This window comes from Pan paniscus, chromosome 8 (genome assembly GCF_029289425.2).
Source record: "Pan paniscus chromosome 8, NHGRI_mPanPan1-v2.0_pri, whole genome shotgun sequence".
Lineage (NCBI taxonomy): Eukaryota > Metazoa > Chordata > Mammalia > Primates > Hominidae > Pan > Pan paniscus.
In genome coordinates, this window is record NC_073257.2 from 38,230,801 (window position 1) to 38,251,028 (window position 20,228).

A 20,228-nucleotide genomic window follows, 5' to 3' on the forward strand; every position below is an offset into this window, starting at 1 on the left:
TCAAATTAAAACCACCTGTTAACCTTAAGAAAAAAATCATTCAGTCTCTGCCCTCAATTTACTGAATCAGTTTCTACAAGAAAAACCTGGACTTATATATTTTAAACCATCATAGTTGGTTCTGGTGTTCAATCAGGGTGGAAGACCAATACACTGGTTCCTGGCTTCCACTCTTTCTCATGACTATGGCTGTATCTTCTCTCTCAGTAGTTTAATCTCTGGGATGTCCCTCTGCTTTCACAATTTTTCTACATGAATTATTCGGTTTAAAACATTCATTTTACCATTTGTTAACTTCATTCTTTATATATTTCATTTATTTTCCTTGGAAGTTATTTTTACCTTGTCGGCAGTGTTCAGTTCAACCCTGCCTTGTTCACTTCATTGAACAAATTGGTCAACATTTTATAGCACCAGGCATTCTAAAACATCCAGCCTCCATCAAAGATCACTAATTTTAACCTTTCTACTCTGTCCTTCCTTTGTAAAGGTAAGGCGTATTGCATAGCAATAATGAGCTCAGACTCCAGACCCCAGCTGAGTTTAAACCCAGCTCTGCCACTTACCAGCTATGTGACTTGGGGCAAATTCCTTAACTTTGCCTCAGCTTCCCCATATGTAAAGTGGGAGTAATAATAATGCCTACATCACAGAATTGTTGTAAGAAATAAACAAGTTATTTTATGTAGGGCACTTAAAAATAACTGGAATATAGCATGCATTCATTAGATGTTGTTATTACCCCTCGCCAAAAAGATAATGAGATAGACTCTGAGTTGCTTCCTTCTCTCCTGGGCCAGCTTTCAGCTTTCTTTGACATCTTCATCTGGTTATGCTTTGGCACATGCTTTTCTTCTCTATAATTGTGTTGATATCTATCATCTGTTGTCATTCTTACTGAGATTCTTTTTTGGCCTTGAGTGTTTTTACAGTCATTTAGGGTTTCCAAAAGTAGCAGACATAAACATGTTCAATCTGCCAGGTTTTACCTGACATCTTCATTCTTCCTTAGTTACAATTTAAACATAGACATATGTACTTTTAAAGATCTGAATTAGGCCAGGGGCGGTATCTCATGCCTGTAATCCCAGCACTTTGGGAGGCTGAGGCAGGCGGATTACTTGAGGTCAGTTCGAGACCATCCTGGCTAACGTGATAAAACCCCGTCTGTACTAAAAATGCAAAAAAAAAAAAACAAAAACGGATTACTTGAGATCAGGAGTTTGAGACCATCCTGGCTAACATGGTACAACCCCATCTCTACTAAAAATGCAAAAAAAAAAAAAAAAATTAGCTGGGTGTGGTGGCACGTATCTCGTATCTGTAATCTCAGCTATTCCGGAAGCTAACACAGGAGAATCGCTTGAACCCAAGAGGTGGAGGTTGCAGCGAGCCAACATTGTGCCACTGCACTTCAGCCTGCGTGACAGAGCAAGAAGTGACAGAGCAAGACTCCATCTCAAAAAGATAGATAGATAGACAGACAGACAGACAGACAGACAGGGATCCGAATTACATCTCCCAACTCAACATGACCATACCATTTTTCTTACTGTTTAAAACATTACAATAAAAAAGTCACTTCTCAGCAGTTCTTAGTCATGAGGTATGTGTAGTCATTTCTCAGCAGTTCTTAGTCAAGAATCATGATCCTGAAGATGGGTTAGACTCTGTTGGAGAAGGCAGACTTACTGGATTTCTTTTCTTGCTTTCAAAAATTTCTCCTTTAAATGCATACTCTGGGGATCTCATAGCTTTGTAGTCTATATTCCTCTTACATCATTTGCTTTGAACCCAGGTAGATAACAGCATTTCTGATGATATAAAAGTAGTCTCTTTTTGTGGTAAATAACTAATAGCTCCAATGTTCCCTACCTCCTGGTAATCATGGCCTATGTAATTCTCACCCCTTGACTAATTAGTTTCTAATCAATCAAACAGATTAACATTGAAAGAATGTGATTTCCACAATGAGGTTAAAAAAATTACAACTTTCATCTTGCTAGAAGACTCTCTCTTGCTGGCTTTGATGAAGCATGTTGCCATATTGGAGTGGCCCACATGGCAAGGAACTGAGAATGGCCTCCAACCAACAGCCAGCAAGGACAAAGGGCCTCAGTTCCTCTAGCCCTCAGGGAGGCAAATGCTGACAACAGCAGCATGGGCTTGGAAGTGTATCCTTCTCCAGTTGAGCCTTCAGATGGAACCCCAGACCTGAGTAATGGCTTGATTACAGATGTGTGAGTAACCTTAAGGCTGGCAGTGCCTGGATTAATGACCCACTGAAACTGTGAGATAAGAAATGGGTATTGTTTTAAGCCAGCCACTAAGTTTGTGGTATTTGTTATATACAAGTAGATAATGAATGCACCTTGATTGTCCTGGTTTTATCCATCATATTAATAGTTCTGACTCTGCTTCGACAAAGCTCAGTTTGCCTAGTCTGCTTCTTTCCTCTTCTCTCTATACCCCATTCTCAACTCCACACTATTCAGAAGCTTTTTTTCTGTCCTTATTTGAAGATACATTTAGAATAAGACTAAATAGATTGTTGATTCAAATGTGACAAACATCAAAAGTAATTCTCATATGTTAGTAATAAAAGTGGCATTTCTCCATTGTTTTGTACTGTTTTAAGTGCATCCACACTGTGTCCCCACTAAACTGTTGAGGAAAGTGAGGCCCAGAGAAATTAAGGAATTTGTCCCAGGTTATATTTCTCATTGGTGGTAAAGCCTAGCCTGGCATTTAGGGCAGTTAACACCAAATTCCTTGTTTTACCCACTGCATTAGGCTGCAGCTCCTTTCCACCTGACTAGTAGGTAGCTCATATATTTGTATTATTTTACAAATAAAAGTCTTCAATTTTTGTTGAAGAATATTTAATATTAAAGAATTAATTTATTAAAGAAAATTCATTTGTAAAATAATGCAAATATATTTTACATTATTTGTCATATTAAATCTCCAGCCTCCTTTACATATAGTGGTTTTACTGAAGCTAATTAAGTATTTCCAAGTGTGTGTATTTTATTTTGCTCTAAACCAGGCATATTATTTGGCCAGTAATGAAAACAAATCTTTCTGAGATGTGTGCTACAAATATTTTGTATTCTGAATGAAGAAGTGTAAAGTCTCCAGTTTCTAATGGCCTTCGTTAACATCCCATTTACCAACTCTTGTACTGTTTTTGTCCTTTATAAAAGAAAATTCCTGAATCAGTAAATCATTGATCATATTCAGAGTTCATTTGTTTCTGAATTTGTCCATTTCTTGAGAAATATATTTTTAACCTCTCTGCCAAATATCTTAGCTCATAAACTGCATCTTTTTTTTAGTCATATTTTAGGAGATGATTCAAAAGATTTAACTTTATCTTTCCATTATATGCACAGATTAAACTGAAAGATTCAGTTATCTTGGGCTGGCAGGCTTCACTTTCTGGGTTTTGCCCAGTTCAGCCAACCCGTGCTACTCTAACTGTGGTCCTAGGAGCAGCAGGATTAGCATCCCGAGGGGCTTGTCAGAAATGCATCATCTTGGGCCTCACCCCAAACCTACTGAAGCACACTTTGCATTTTGACAAGCTCTCCAGATGATCGTATGCATGTGAAGATGTGAGAAACACTGTTCTAAGCCCCTTTTATGGCAGAGTCCTAAGTGGTCCAGCTCACACAGTGGCACCACTTCCAGGCTAAACTCCACCTGTGTCTCAAGTCACTTTATTGTCATCTGCCAGAAAATGATTGTAATCAATCTAAAGTAGACAATGCATTCAAGATGTTCTTGCTAGTTGTGTAATGCACAGACTGCATACTTATGCAGAGGCCCTCCCTTACTGTATATTCTTTCCAACCAAAACAAAGTAATTCCCAGGAATTATTCTATTGAACTATCCATTTTTCCATTATTTCTGAGGACTCTTAATTTATTTAGCTCTTTCAGCCTTAATATAGTAATATGATACCTAATAAGATTATCTTATTTCTAAAGCATAAGACCATATACTTCTTTGACTGTATCATGACATAAATATGTTATTTACCATTTACTAAGCACCTGTAACAGATATTGGAGTAGTTTCTTATTTTAAATTAACTTTTTTCTGATTACGGAACATGTGTAAGATACTGAGACTTGAAAGCATGTCTAATACTAAAACCAGAGAGTCTCTGTCAACATTGTTTACTTTGTGTGTTATGTATATACACACATAAAATTTTATATATATTTATATTATTGAAAATTAACCTTTTCTCAATACACATTTACAGTAAGGATTTGAACTGGAGCTTAACTGCCTGATATGGTCTGGATTTGTGTCCCTGCCCAAATCTCATGTGGAATTGTAATCCCCAGTGTTGGAGGAGGGGCCTGGTGGGAGGTGACTGGATATGGGGGTGGATTTCCCCCTTGCCATTCTCATGATAGTGAGTTCTCATAAGATCAGGTTGTTTAAAAGTGTGTAGCACCTCCTCTTTCACTCCCTTCCTCCTCTGCCATGTAAGATGTGCCTGCTTCCCCTTCACCTTCTATGGTGATTGTAAGTTTCCTGAAGCCTCCCCAGCCATGCTTCCTGTAGAGCCTGCGGAACTGTGAGCCAATTAAACCTCTCTTCTTTTTAAATTACACAATTTCAGGTATTTCTTTATAGTGGTGCAAGAACAGACTAATACACTGTCCATTTTAGAAAAGATCAATCTTTTCAAAACAATACAAAATGAAAAAATTTTTACCATAATACTTTGATCACAGTACTCAACATTCTGCTCACTAGTGTGTGTTTTTCTCTCAGAAGCACATGCAGTTTGCTCATAAGGATATCAGGAGAGAAAACAAGAAGCCAAATCAGAGCCAAAGCTTCAGATTTGCCGTTGTTGTTGTTGTTGTTGTTGTTTTGCTTTTTTGGCAATTATAGAGAACAGATATTTTAGATGAATATCTTTTTTTTTAATTATACTTTAAGTTCTAGGGAACAGACATTCCAGGATATTTTCCCCATTAGCTTTTATGCATAGCTCCTTTATGCCTTGTTTTATAGAATAAATTAAGGATGTTCAATTCAGGGTAATAAACAGGGGACAAGTGTGCTTTCATTTCTCTGTGTATGTTTCTATGTATGTACATATATATACACACAAATGTTTTGTTGTTGTTGTTAAGAGATGGGTTTTCACTATATTGCCCAGACTGGAGTGCGATGGTTATTCATAGGTGTGATTATCACACATTATAGCCTCGAACTCCTGGCCGTAAGTGATCCTTCTGCCTCATGTGATCTTCCTGCCCAGCTTCCCAAGCAGCTGGGACTGCAGGCATGTGTCACGGTGCCTGGCTACACATAAATGTTGAGCATAACTGCTATCACACTGTATATTTTATATACATTTTAGGTGCTGCTTATTTTTTCACCAAACATAAATCCTGAGAGCTTTCCCATATTTTTTGTTTTTGAGGACATGATTATTAAGGATGGTATAAACTTCTGTCTTAAGTCACGCATCGTAATTTATTCTTGGCCAAAACGGTATCTATTTTGAACACATACATGGAGAAGTTGTGAAAATTTAGAGCAAAAATAGTCATATGTTTCTTTGTTTATTATGTGTATTAGAATGGGCTGTTTCCATGAAGCGCCTCTTCTCATAGAGAGATGGGAAAACCGAGACCAGGGAGGGCACCTGGACTTTCCATTGTGTGCCCTCCCAGCACGCTGGTTTTCTGCATCTTGCTGTACTTTTCCTTGAGCCGCTAAATGTCACATTTATGAATGTAGTGCTGCATCCTGGGTGTTCTAACCTATGCATGGATGGAGATGAGAGGTGCTGCTAGGGGAGGAGCAGTATTGGACTGGGAGGCTCCAAGACTGGCTTATGTGTAATAAAGCTGCTGCCTAGTTGGGGCATGACCAAGGATTTTTTAAATTTGATCTTCTGTTTAGCAAAAAGCTATGGGTCTCAGAGTTAGAAGACCTCAATGAGGAGGAGTATGAATGAAAATCTTTCCTTGTTATGTGTGGGGGGTTTAGATCTTATTCTGGTTCAGAGAATGAGGCCTGTGGTGTTTTATTTAAAAGGTACTTCTTTATTGGATAAGATCTACCAAGCTGTGAGTAGAATCACCACTAAGACTTTGGGAACTTGTCCTCTTTGCCCTTGGTTTTTAGACCTGTAACCCCTTTTATTTTATTTTATTTTTTTTGGACATTTTCAGGTGTATTCTATGGGAATTTTGGAGAGGATGTATTGGGGTACAGCATAGCATCTGCTGCCACATTAACCCCCAAATCTTGTATATTTTATAATTTTTAAAATGTTACTTCTGTATTACTATGGAAGCTATTCAATTTTTGTTGTTTTGGGGTAATAGCCAAATATTAAGTTCTAGACCATGGTTGTATAAAGACACATAATCACAATTATAGCCATTCTCGCGTATGTGGTAATTGTATAAATGTAAAGCTGCATTAGGTACTTTTGTTATTTTGAATCCAAAATTACTATGGAATCAAAAATGAACCTATAGTAAGATTTGAAGGACATGCATTTTTATCACTAAATAAGTCCCATGTATGGAAGCACATCTCTTGCCAAATATAGAAAAATATAAGAATTTTAGTTTAATTAGATCCTCTGCACAGCAAAAGAAACTACCATCAGAGTGAACAGGCAACCTACAGAATGGGAGAAAATTTTTGCAATCTACTCATCTGACAAAGGGCTAATATCCAGAATCTACAAAGAACTCAAACAAATTTACAAGAAAGAAACAACCCCATCAACAAGTGGGCGAAGGATATGAACAGACACTTCTCAAAAGAAGACATTTATGCAGCCAAAAGACACATGAAAAAATGCTCATCATCACTGGCCATCAGAGAAATGCAAATCAAAACCACAATGAGATACCATCTCACACCGGTTAGAATGGCGATCATTAAAAAGTCAGGAAACAACAGGTGCTGCAGAGGATGTGGAGAAATAGGAACACTTTTACACTGTTGGTGGGACTGTAAACTAGTTCAACCATTGTGGAAGTCAGTGTGGCGATTCCTCAGGGATCTAAACTAGAAATACCATTTGACCCAGCCATCCCATTACTGGGTATATACCCAAAGGATTATAAATCATGCTGCTATAAAGACACATGCATACGTATGTTTATTGTGGCACTATTCACAATAGCAAAGACTTGGAAGCAACCCAAATGTCCAACAATGATAGACTGGATTAAGAAAATGTGGCACATATACACCATGGAATACTATGCAACCATAAAAAATGATGAGTTCATGTCCTTTGTAGGGACGTAGATGAAGCTGGAAACCATCATTCTCAGCAAACTATCACAAGGACAAAAAACCAAACACCACATGTTCTCACTCATAGGTGGGAATTGAACAATGAGAACACTTGGACACAGGAAGGGGAACATCACACACCGGGGCCTGTCATGGGGTGTGGGGAGGGGGGAGGGATAGCATTAGGAGATACACCTAATGTAAATGACGAGTTAATGGGTGCAGCACACCAACATGGCACATGTATACATGTGTAACAAACCTGCACGTTGTGTACATGTACCCTAGAACTTAAAGTATAATAAAATATATATATATATATATAAAGTTTATCTAAAACCTACACCTACATGAAATAGCTAGGTATAGACCATGTGTACAATTTGAATTTAAAAGTTTTTTCCACAAGGAATGTACCACTTTACTTTCCCACTAGCTATATATAAAAGTTCCTATTCCTCCATATACATATCAAGATTTTTGATTGCCAGACTTATTTTTATGAAATAAGATTAATGAGTGTAAAATAATATCTTATTATAATAAATCATCTATTACTAGTGAGGTTTAGAATTTTTCATTGATTTACTTGCCAATCATAATTCCACTAAAATGCTCACTGTATTTTTGCAAATTGCTTATTTGTTCTTATGGAATTATAAAAATTCTTTACATATTCTGGATAACAACCAATTCTGTGTCTTATGAATATCTTCTCCAAGCATATGATTTTTTTTCATTTTCTTTCCATGTTCTTGATTTTAATGAAATCAAATTTATTGATCTTTTACTTTTTATATGGTTAAAAATTTTTAGTTATGTTTAAGAAATTATCTCCTACACCAAAATCATGAAGAGATTGTGTTCTATTTTATAAGTCTCAATATTATGCCTTTCACATTTATGTCTTTTGTGCACCTGTAACTGATTTTTATGTATGGTGTAAAGTAGAAATTCAGTTTCAAAAAAAAAAAAAAAAAAGAATTTTAGAACACACCACAGGACATTGAATAAAGGCCCATAAAAGATGATCCTGAATAAATGTGCTTCAATGAACATGGCTCTGGCTAATGACTCATTTCCAGCCTCCTACTTCAAACAAAGCACACCTGGAGAGGTTACACACAAGGTTTAGTTTAGTACTAGTATGACCTTTGTGGAGTGTCCTCCATCAAGGAAAATTATCGGCTTAATTCTTCCCATGTTGTTAGGATTGTTGGCAGCATAGCAAACCTGGGGATGAGCAGCTCTGGAAAATATTTGACTAGGAAGCAGGGGCAAATTATAAATATGGTAGAGAGTCGTTAAAGCCTCAGATGTTCTTCAAATCCTTATCAAAGGACAACTTCATCAACAAAAATCTTGCCACTTGAGTCTGTTACCATGCCTCCTAGTACACAGTAATCTTTTTTCTTTTATTTCTTTTTGTAAGTAAAACTGTTCTCACGCTCTCTACTAACAGAAACCCCAAAGCACATAACACCTCACTTACCTGTAAAAGTGGTTAAATTCACAACCAGTTTCACTGAACTGAAGCAAATAACACTTGGAGAGTCAACTAGGAAAGGGGAACTGCTGTGTTCAACACTATTGCTCAGATTCTGAAGAGATCAGGCCTAAACCAAGAGCTTCACACCTTTGACTCTCAGAGCTTTGGGAACAGCTTTGGACCATGCTGGCTTCTTCTCATCATTGTACCTTGTCAGCATCCCTCTTTTAAAAGCACTGGGCATTGTATCTACTGAGCAGAAATGGTGGAGATTAATTTTCTGTCTCTATCAATGTGTCTATACGTGCAAATAAGTTATTCTGTTAAAAATGTTCTATGGGCCAGGCGCAGTGGCTCACGCCTGTAATCCCAACACTTTGAGAGGTCAAGGAGGGTGGATCACCTGAGTTCAGGAGTTGGAGACCAGCCTGGCCAACATGGTGAAACCCCGTCTCTACTAAAAATACAACAAATTAGCTGGGCGTGGTGGTGGGCACCTATAATCCCAGCTACTTGGGAGGCTGAGGCAGGAGAATCACTTGAACCCTGGAGGTGGAGGTTACAGTGGGCCGAGATCACACCATTGCACTCCAGCCTGGCAACAAGAGTGAAACTCCATCTCAAAAAAAAAAATAAATAAAGTTCTATTTCTAAGTTGAGCATATTTGAGAAGTCTAATAGTCTCCTTTATATTTCTCTATTTCTCCCCTCTTAGCTGTGTTCAGTAGCCTAAGAGTCCAGGCAATCAAGCAGACTTCAAAACATGCTAACAAAATCACATTCAATTAAATGGGAGAATAACTTCTTTGTTATTGAAATTGAAATCTTTGAATGGGAGAATAATTTCAAAGATTTCTTTGTACCTGAGAGGAAAGCCTGGAGGGCTGTTTCTACCACAGCAATACTTTTTATTTTTTATTTTTATTTTTATTTTTTGAGATGGAATCTCACTCTGTCACCCAGGCTGGAGTGCAGTGGCGCAATCTCTGCTCACTGCAACCTCTGCCTCCCAGGTTCGAGAAATTCTCATGCCTCAGTCCCCCAAGTAGCTGGGATTACAAGTGTTCACCACCCTGCCCAGCTAATTTTTGTATTTTTAGTAGAGGTAGGGTTTCACCATGTTGGCCAGGCTAGTCTCAAACCCCTGACCTCAAGTGATCCACCCACCTCAGCCTCCCAAAGTGCTGGGATTACAGGCGTGAGCCACTGCACCCAGCCAGCAATACTTTTTAAAAACTCGATGCCTTGAGTATCCTACCACTAAGATCATTTGATTGAATTTTTTGTATAAATTTAAGGGGTACAAGTGCAATTTTGTTACATGGCTATAGTGTGTAATGATGACTGGGCTTTTAGTGTATCCATCACTTAAATAACGTTTGTTATATGCACTGAGTAATTTCACATCAGCCACCTCCTTTCACTTCTCCACTTTTCCAAATCCCCTTTGTCTATCATTCCATACTCTATGTCCCTGGGTACTGATTATTAGTTTCCACTTATTAGTGAGAACATGCAGGAATTTTCTTTCTGCTTCTGAGTTGTTTCACTTAAGATAATGGCCTGCAGTTCCATCTACCTTGCTACAAAAGATACAATTTTATTTTTTATGGCTCAATGGTATTCCATGCTATATGAATTGTGAGAGCATTTGAAAAAACTTCCCATGGTTATGAACCAAGTCCTTCAAACACACACCGAGGTACATCTACCTTAGGTCTTCACACTGAAGCCTTGCTCTCAAAGACTGTAGGAGAAACAAACCTCTAGGCAAATTATAGTGAGTTCCCAAGAGGCATTCTTAAAGGTAAAGGGAAGTTGGTAGTTTGGGTGTGACATCTGCTGCTGCTAATCCTGGATGTCTTTTCCACTCAGCTCATCCTCTTTAACCTAGGATGTCTCATTTTACAACACCTATACTTTATATGCTGTGATCATTGATCCAGCAATTATGCAAGCTCTTCAGTCCCTAGGTTACTTAATAAATAGAGTGGTATGCTTTACTCCTGTGGCCAACAAATTCAATGCAACGTCTTTATAACTATCACTGGCCCCTAGTATCAGAAAGAGAATCAGCATAGTGTTTAATTTTTTTTTTGTGATACATATTTTGGAATTATGCCTTAGGCAGTTCTTCCAGTAAAGGAACTTCTTATGGGTTCTTGTTTAAAAATTATTTTGATAACCATGGGCAAATTAGTTAATCCCATTACAACTCAGTCTGTTTTTCTTTAAAATAGAGATAATAAAGTATATTTTGGACCCTAAATATAGGTAATATGTCTAGCATGGTTATCAGTGCGTATGTGTTGGGAGGCATGTGTAGCTATTATTGTTATTGGTACATAAAAATGATTGATAGCTATCAGTATATCATTATTGTCATAATTCATAAATTGTTCAGCTTAGTGGCTTGATTTTCTCAATTTCTTCACTGTTAGTCTGTTATGAAATTTGTCACTGAGATTTCAAAAGGAATGTTTTATAATAATTTTGTTAAAATATATGTTTATATATAATATTTTTTGTTATACTTTAAGTTTTGGGATACATGTGAAGAACGTGCAGGTTTGTTACATAGGTATACACGTGCTATGGTGGTTTGCTGCACCCATCAACTCATCATCTACATTAGGTATTTCTCCTAATGCTATCCCTCTGCTACCCCCCAACCCCTGACAGGCCCTGGTGTATGATACTCCCCTCTCTGTGTCCATGTGTTCTCATTGTTCAACTCTCACTTATATGTGAGAACATGCAGTGTTTGGTTTTCTGTTCCTGTGTTAGTTTGCTGAGAATGATGGTTTCCAGCTTCATCCATCTCCCTGCAAAGGACATGAACTCATCCTTTTTTATGGCTGCATAGTATTCAGTGGTGTATATGTGCCACATTTTCTTTATCCAGTCTATCATTGATGAGCATTTGGGTTGGTTGCAAGTCTCTGGTGTTGTGAACAGTGCTGCAGTAAACATATGTGTGCATGTGTCTTTATAGTAGAATGATTTATAATCCTTTGAGTATATACCCAGTGATGGGATTGCTGGGTCAAATGTTATTTCTGGTTCTAGATCCTTGAGGAATCGCCACACTGTCTTCCACAATGGTTGAACTAATTTACACTCCAACCAACAGTGTAAAAGCATCCCTGTTTCTCCACATCCTCTCCAGGATCTGTTGTTTCCTGACTTTCTAATGATTGTCATTCTAACTGGCATGAGATGGTATCTCATTGTGGTTTTGATTTGCATTTATCTAATGACCAGTGATGATGAGCGTTGTTTCATGTGTTTGCTGGCCACATAAATGTTTTCTTTGGAAAAGTGTCTGTTCATATCCTTTGCCCACTTTTTGATGGGGTTGTTTATAGATAATATTTTTAATGATAAAAAAATTTTGGGGGATTTGAAAATATTGAACTTTCTAATCTCATTTTTGATTTTGGTTTTTAGCTTGTTACAGATTATATTAACTGTTACAAACCTAGATCCGAATTCGATGTCCTATAGGCACTTTTACTCAGCATTTCCAAAAATGAACATATTATTCTCCTTCCTTGCTCACTTCCTCTCTTCTTCCCATCCTTCCTTCCTTTTTTAATCTCATCCCTTCCACATCATGTACTGATTATCTCCTATTGCCAGGTACTATCTTAGGGAATGGACGTGCAATCAAGAATTAGTTACAATCGTTGCCCTCGTGCACCTTTATAAACTAGGTAGATACATTAAACAAATGAATTACAGAAAGAATTATTTCCAAGGAGAGCTGATGAGTGCAACAAAGGAAAGCTCAGCATTCAATGAGAGTAAATAACGTGCAAATAAGATGGAAACTTAACTCAGTCTGAGGGATGCTGGAGAGAGTCATGAATGCCCGCCCTGAGCTGAGACATGCAGGATGAGGCAGGGAATGACCACTGTGTCTTGTTAGCATTTCTCTTTTAAAAGCAATAGGCATTGTGTCTGCTGAGCAGACACAGTGGAGATTAATTTTATGAGTCTCTAGTGGTGTGTCTATACTTGCAAAAAAGTTATTCTATTGTAAAGCATTCTTTTATTTTGTGCATATTTGAGAAGCCTAATAGTCTTCTCCTTTGTGGTTCTCTTGTTCACCCCCATTAGCTGTGTTCAGTATCCAAAGAGTCAAGGCAATCAAGCAGACTTCGAGATGTCTTCTGCAGACTTATGCATCCTTTTCTTTTTGCTGTTTCATTTCAAGTACAATCATCCTCCAGGTCACCCAGGCTTAAAATATTACATTATGTTTGACACTATATTCCCTTTTGCCTCAACAAATAACAGGTTGCCCAGTTTTCTTCATTTGGCATCTTCTTTCCTGTATCCCCATGAATGAATTAATTCTCCCTCTCACCATATTAGTTACATCCTTCTTTGCCTTTGCCCTATAGCTTTATTTTTCCTTTCATCCAAGAAATATTTACTGAGCACTTTCTGTGTGCCAGGACGCTGCTAGTGCCAATGTCACAGAAGTGAATGAGAAAACCCGTGGTTGTCACGGAGCCTGCAGTCTACTGGAGGGAAGACATGATTAACAAGTAGGGCCAGTGTGCTAAGCCACAGGGGAGGCATGTTCTTTCTAGAGGAAGGGATATTTGGGCTGAGGCTTGAAGGGGTGAACAGGAGAAAGCCAGGTACAAGTGAGCCGGGGGTTGTGCAAGGAATATCTAGTCAGAAGATTCAGCAAACGCAAGGACCGCAGGGATCAGATTAGTGGAAGTAATGATGTTGTAGAGATCAGCTAGCTCCAAGTGTGAAGACTCTTGCTAACCATCTTAAATAATTTTGACTTTTTCCTGAGAGTATTGAGAGCCACTGAAAGGTTCTAAGCAGGGAAGTGAGGTGATGAGAAAGATCCCATCAGTTGCCATTTGGGAACTGAAATGACAGACACTGGAATAAGAAATAGGAAAACGTTTGGTGGGGAAGATGAACTTGGTTTTTCTTTTTTTCTTCCAACTGGTCCTCTCGCCTTCAGTCTCTCCTGTTTCCATAGCCCAACCTATGCTCTTCCGTGCTGTAGCCGGATGGATTCCCTGGTGCACACACTGCTGACCTCAACTCAGAGAGCTTTAATGCCATGTATACTGCTCCTGGAATAAAATCTGAATTCTCCACCCTATTATTCAAAGCTTACAATGATCTGGCTCCATCTGTTTTAAAGCTTTCTTTACATGATTCCTCTTGTCTTACTGGCTGTAACTATACGCTCCACACTCCGGAACTTTCCCACAATATGCTTTTGTCCTGGGCTCCCTCCCTCTTTCATCTTTGCCTGAATGAACACTTAAGCCTGTTCCTCCTTCCGTTCTCGCTCACTTGTCAGCCCTTCCAGGATAATTTCACTTGTTTCCACTGCCAGTAATTTCCCTTTCCTCTGAAATCCTCATTATAATGCATTTCACAGGGTGATGGCATTCATCACCTCCCCCACACAGCAGAGCCAGTTAGGAGGCAGGATGACATCATTGTTCTTATGAGCATGAACTCTGGAACCAAACTTCCTGGATTCAGATCCTGGCTCTGACAGTTCTAGCTGTGTAGCCCTGAGCACATCACTTAAATTATCTTTGCCCTATTTCCCTTCAGTAAAATCAAAGTCTCATCTTTCTAAGGTATTGTGAGGATTAAATGAGTAAATGTATGCAAAAATGCTTAATCTAGTGTCTAGCATATAGTAAGTGTTGCCTAAATATTTAGTGAATCATATTTATCACTTACCTGTAACATTCACTCTATGAAAGTATAAGTTTTTTGAAGACCTAATCCACATCTGATGTTTTTTATGGCTTCCAAATCCCTTACTGCCTCACACAGAGTAAATAAATATTGAATATGTCAATTAGGATACTAATGATTAGGAAGCCCTAATCAGTTTTCAAATCATTTATTTTGAAGGTAACATTTTCCTTTTAAAATTGGCTAAAATAGATCATTGAGCAAATATTTAATATGTATAAACTTTTAGTTTGTAAGCACACAGAATATACTGAGGAACAGGCCCTTCTTCAATTTTACATTTAATTTAGAGAGGCAACCGTACAGATAACTACAATGCAAGATGCAGTAGAAGAAGCATATAGTCTAAAAGTCATAGTAGGAATTCAAAAGAAGGGGTGGCTGGGTTGATCAGAAAAGAATTTGTTGAGATGATGAGATATAATTGTGCTGCAATGAGAATGGTGACTTTTAGAACAAAGCATAAATAAATCAACTCTCCTAATAATATTAGCCAATACTTATTGAATACTCATTGTACCAGGCACTGTGTTTGACTGCTTACCACACACTATTACATTTAAGCTTCAATATATTTCCAAGATGAAGTATTTTGTTGCTGTGCCCATTTTACAAATGGGACAACTGAAGTATGGCAACGCAATATTAAATAAACTGTGGAAGCCCCACAACTAAGAAAGAGTAGACCCAGAATTGGAACCGAGGGAGACTGGATTCAAAGCCTGTACTCTCTCCTACCACCAGCTTTGCCTGAGGCACATGCAGACTAAGAGTTGCAGTCCACTATTTGCTGAACTATTTTCAATAACACATTTTATTTAGTTTACTAGAATTTCATTTATTATTTTAAAACTTATACCTCCACCATGGGTGCTGAAAAATATTGTTATTTCATGTATTTCTGGCCAACCCAATCTTTCACTTATATTAACAAGTCCTGAACTTCTTTATCTGTGAAATAAAAAGTTTGAAGGTATATCAGTAGTTCCCGGACAGCTCAAAAATGAGTATTTTTAAGTAAAAATTATGCAGACTTCTATATTACAGTTGTTCACCTTTGCTCATTCATTACCTAGAGAAAGCGTGGTGGATAATGAAAAGCTTTACTGATAGGATTTTGCAGCTCCCAAGAATCCACTGTTTCAGAAGAATTTCTATGGCCATTTCTAGTGGAAATATTTGAGATTTTACATATTCCAGACTTCAGACCCCTGTATGTGTAGTCTCTGATCTATTATTCTCTCTTCCATGAGGAGCACATATGCTCCCCACATACCTCAATCTTCTGTCAAGGTTTCTCCATTTGTCTTTCCCCTCCTAAGTTTTTCCTCCCCCTTTTAGCTTCAAGTCCTTAGTAAACAATAAAACTTGCTTTGCAGAACTCTTTACTCCTATTGAACTACTATGCAAAGAAATATGTCTGAAATACCCGAGCTCAAACTTGGAATACAAATTTGTACAATTTTAACTTGTTTTGTGAAAACAGTAAAAACAGGTTTTTACTTTTTTTTCCTGAATCTAGACATTTTTCGGGTAGATTAAATCCTGAAGGAAAATATTTATCTGTATCTTCACGCAGACCTAGTAAATTGGAAAACTAAGGACAAATTCTGTGTATGTGAAGTAATAAAGTTGAATATTTTTGCTTGACTTCAGGAGCGCGCAAAACAACATTATCTCCTGTTCACACCTATTTTTACCTTTCTTTAATTTCTCCTTAACACTTTTGTCCGTATTTTCTCCATTCCTTGAGAACTTAATGTCTTTGTGTAGTAGAAATACTTGAGAAATGCCAGGGGAGTTTAGGTAATTCATTCTTGGCACTGCTAGAGAGAGGGGCTATATTTGTAAAATATCAGCAAGAAAATGTCAGTACCTACCCCATGGCCCCCAGCAATATGCACAACTCTGGCAGGGAAAAACAAAATCATACTCAGGGTTTTGGCAGTGGGCATATTTTCTGTTACGACCTTGCTTTTAGCAGAAACAGTTCAGGCCAGCTGCTCCAGCAAAGATTGAGAGTCTGTGCTCTTCACTAGTATTAATCCTTTAGCACTGCAAGGTTCTTAGGCAGGGTCAAACCAATTCTTATTCTACAAGGACTCACTCAAAACTGCACAGTAGCATATGAAGAGTAGTGGAGTGTCTTGCACGTTATCTGTTCACTCTCCCCTGGAATTGGCCGCTCGTTTCTTTGTGGTCCCACTGAAATTGTAGAAATATTTATCACAGTACCTATGTTACTTGAATGCAATTTCCTATTTCCATGTCTCTTTTCCCCCTCTTCCTGGCCTTTGTATCTTGTATCAGCAGCACCTAGCACAGTGCCTGGCTCAGGGTAAATGCTTAATATTTGTTGAACGAAAACTCCGGAGTGAGAAAGTTTGGAATTAGTGAGGTAATTGAGCCAAGTAGTAAATATGGAGTGGTAGACTGTTTGCAAGATGCAGTATACGGCAATCTCAGGGCTGTTTCAGACGGGGGAAAGGGATTGCCAGAAGTGTGGAGGTGGGAACAATCGGCTCTGGGGGGAGAATGGCAATGGGACTATCCTCGCTTGTTCGTTTTGGACAATAAGGAGAGGTAAGTTTGGACATACACCAAAGACTTAGAGACAGTTTATAGAAACTTCTAAAAGTTAGATTTTTTTAAAATTATACTTTAAGTTTTAGGGTACATGTGTATAACATGCAGGTTTGTTACATATGTATACATGTGCCATGTTGGTGTGCTGCACCCATTAACTCGTCATTTAACATTAGGTATATCTGCTAATGCTATCCCTCCCCCTAAAGTTAGAAAATTTTAAGAATTTAGATTTTATTTAATAAGCAGTAGGGAGACTGTGTATTTCTTTGGTCTGGACAATAAATGGTCAAAATAGTATTTTAAAGAAGTATTCAGATGAGTGTATGCTTATATCAAAATTCATATGTATGAAACATCAGGTTATGAGATATTGACTTGGGTCTGTGGGTCATCAGTTGATCCTGAAGGTCTCTTTCTGTTTTCATCCCACAGGTTGTTATTTTGTACTTTGAGCCAAGCACATTTCGCTGTATTCTCCTAAGATGGGCTCGTCTTCTCGGTTTTGCTACTGTTTACGGAACTGTCACTCTCAAACTTCACAGGTATATACATTTTATTCATCGTCATTCTCATGGAAAGATCAAACTAATCAGCTTGGCACATAATTGTTAGCTGGGCTGACCACTTAAATGGCTCAGTTTCAAGAATTTACATAGCAAGATACTATATATTTTTCACTTTCAAGGTGTGACATCTTTTGGATTCTTCAGGGAAATATTTAATACAACTGAATTGTTTGAACAAGATGCTTCAATAAAATGTGTCATTGGTTATGGAAAGGGTTAGTTCCTAATAAAGTTTAAAACATGAAACAGTATTTACTAGTTCAGAGCAGGAAGGAATACAAAGGTAATACAGCTGAAATAAGGATACATATCCAGAGTGACCATAGAATCCCATACAGAAACACACTTATTTGACAAAAACTACCATCCGCCATTCCCAAGTTCCATACCCCAAGGTAATCCTGCTGATATTCGATGGGTAAAGTTCAGAAAATAGTGCTTTTGGCTTTTCTCCTAAACCAGTGTGCTTCAGTGATTATCAGCCTTGGAAAATGGAGAATGCTCTAAGTTCCCTAATACTTAGTTCTAAACCACCTAAATATTGGGGCGGGGCGGGGGAAGCAACAAAATGAACTACCTATCTACAAAGGCTAGGAATGGCTGGAAATTATTCCGGGGCGCTCTCTTGCCTCCTTTTTCCAGGTTTAAAGAAAGTCTCAATTAAGTGGAATTAAGTGGTGCCAAAGAGCATAGGAGATAAACAATAAACTTTCCCTGCAGGGTAGAACTGTATCCCTATAAAGAAAACCCTTTGTACTGATCAGCTTTAAAGCTGTTTCGACAACCATGGTAAGCCATTCATATGTTCATGCTAGTCTGGCCATACATGTTTCTGAATAAAAATCTCCTAATATGGGTCATGCAGTGGTTTAATTACACTGTCTACCACGTAAGAAACTTTATTTTCATTTTTTCTCTTTTGGTACTTAATTGCTGAGAATGCTCTAGATTATCCTTTTATCTTTTTGGGAAAAAAAAGTGAATGTGTTTGACTCTCAAGATTCCCTTCTTATATATGCGGTAAAGTACAAAGGATATTGGATTAGGTTTCAGGAGATCCTATTTAAATCCCAATTTAGCCTCTAACTCTAATAAATCATAGGCTTCTGTTTCCTACAAAAGGAGAGATTAGACCAGTCTCTAATGTTCTCCCTGACTCTCACTGTATTCTATCCACATCACAGCACACTTCCCTCCGGCATCCTTCTTCAACTACCTTCCAGGTTTCCATTTCTTATATGATAGCTGTTTTCCAGCTGGTGCTCACCAAAGAAAATGAGAAATCAATGACAGCCCATGTGGACAATAAGCCTTCTAGAAACCCTGAAAGAGTAGACACCCCGTTGAGACTTGAAGATAAACTCTGTCCCTGTTAGTCTAGCATTTAGTGTCTAGTGGGTCCTCTATTATAATACTTATGGTGCCTTATAGTTTTCTTATTTGTCTTCACTTTCATTTACTTTCTCCTTGTAGTGAGAATTATACCATTATTGAATCCCCAGCACTCAGCACAAATGACTGACCCATGGGACATGTTTAATACATATGAGTAGATGAGTGAATGAATGAAAAATGTCAGATGAAGCCCTGGAAGCTGCTTCCCGTCATTCTCTCCACACATAACCCATTCACAGTCCCCTGACACACTGTGCTGTACCTCAGCCTGTCTCCAAGTGTCTGGAACACCTAACACTTTGGTCTGCAAGAGTATGTTTAGGGGGATGTGAACCCGATGTTCAGTAGCACTGAATCATTTAATGAGAAAATTACTTCCATGCAGGTTCTCCTTCAATCCTTCTGATTATTTTCAGGAGAAAGATTAGTTGGGAACTAGTAGGTCTTTAACACTTGCTGAATAGTTGCCAATCTTCCTTTGCAATGAAGAGCAGATCAGGCTTCAGTTTCAGAGCTTTTCACTGCAATGCTGTCTCCATAAGATTCATCATCTTTCTTTCATTGCATTTATTTATTTATTTATTTTCTATTTATGGAAAGTGTGACTATCACTAGATAGTGATAAGGTAGTGATATAAAGCTTCCTTTAAATATTTTAAAACAATAAATATAAAATTGACTTAAAGAAATTATTAGCTGATGCACAGATACAGCAGAAATCTTGACACTAGTATGCAAATGATTGCAATTTGGGAAACTGTGTTATAACATTATCTCTTTTATTTTAAAAAATGAAATTAAAACTATTCGAAATTAAAACTATTTTCCCTCTGACTTTGTATCTCTAGAAGTCATTGCAGTGAAGAGTTTCTCCACCAAAGACTTAAATTGAAACTATTGCTAATGTAATGAGCTGAATCATTCTTATCCTCTGTGAACCATATGGCTTTACTATTATATTCTGTTTTTTTCTCTATATTGCTTAAATTTAACTGATCCCAACATTGTTTACATCTATAAACTGAACAATCAGCATCCCACAGAAATGTGAACAACCTGAAGGAAGGACCAGCTGAACCAGCTTTGTGCTCCCCAGATTTAGTGCTATATTTTTCACATATTATGTATTGAG

The 20,228-nt window shown here is 37.8% G+C and overlaps 1 protein-coding gene across 1 annotated transcript in view; it reads left to right on the forward strand.

Annotated features, from left to right (window-relative positions):
• Window positions 1-20,228, forward strand: part of GPR158 (G protein-coupled receptor 158) — a 422,582-nt gene that overhangs the window by 354,108 nt on the left and 48,246 nt on the right. Inside the window, exon 6 of the mRNA XM_003821403.5 lies at window positions 17,568-17,677. Coding sequence (XP_003821451.1) covers window positions 17,568-17,677 — 110 coding nt within the window. The remainder of the gene's footprint in view (window positions 1-17,567; window positions 17,678-20,228) is intronic.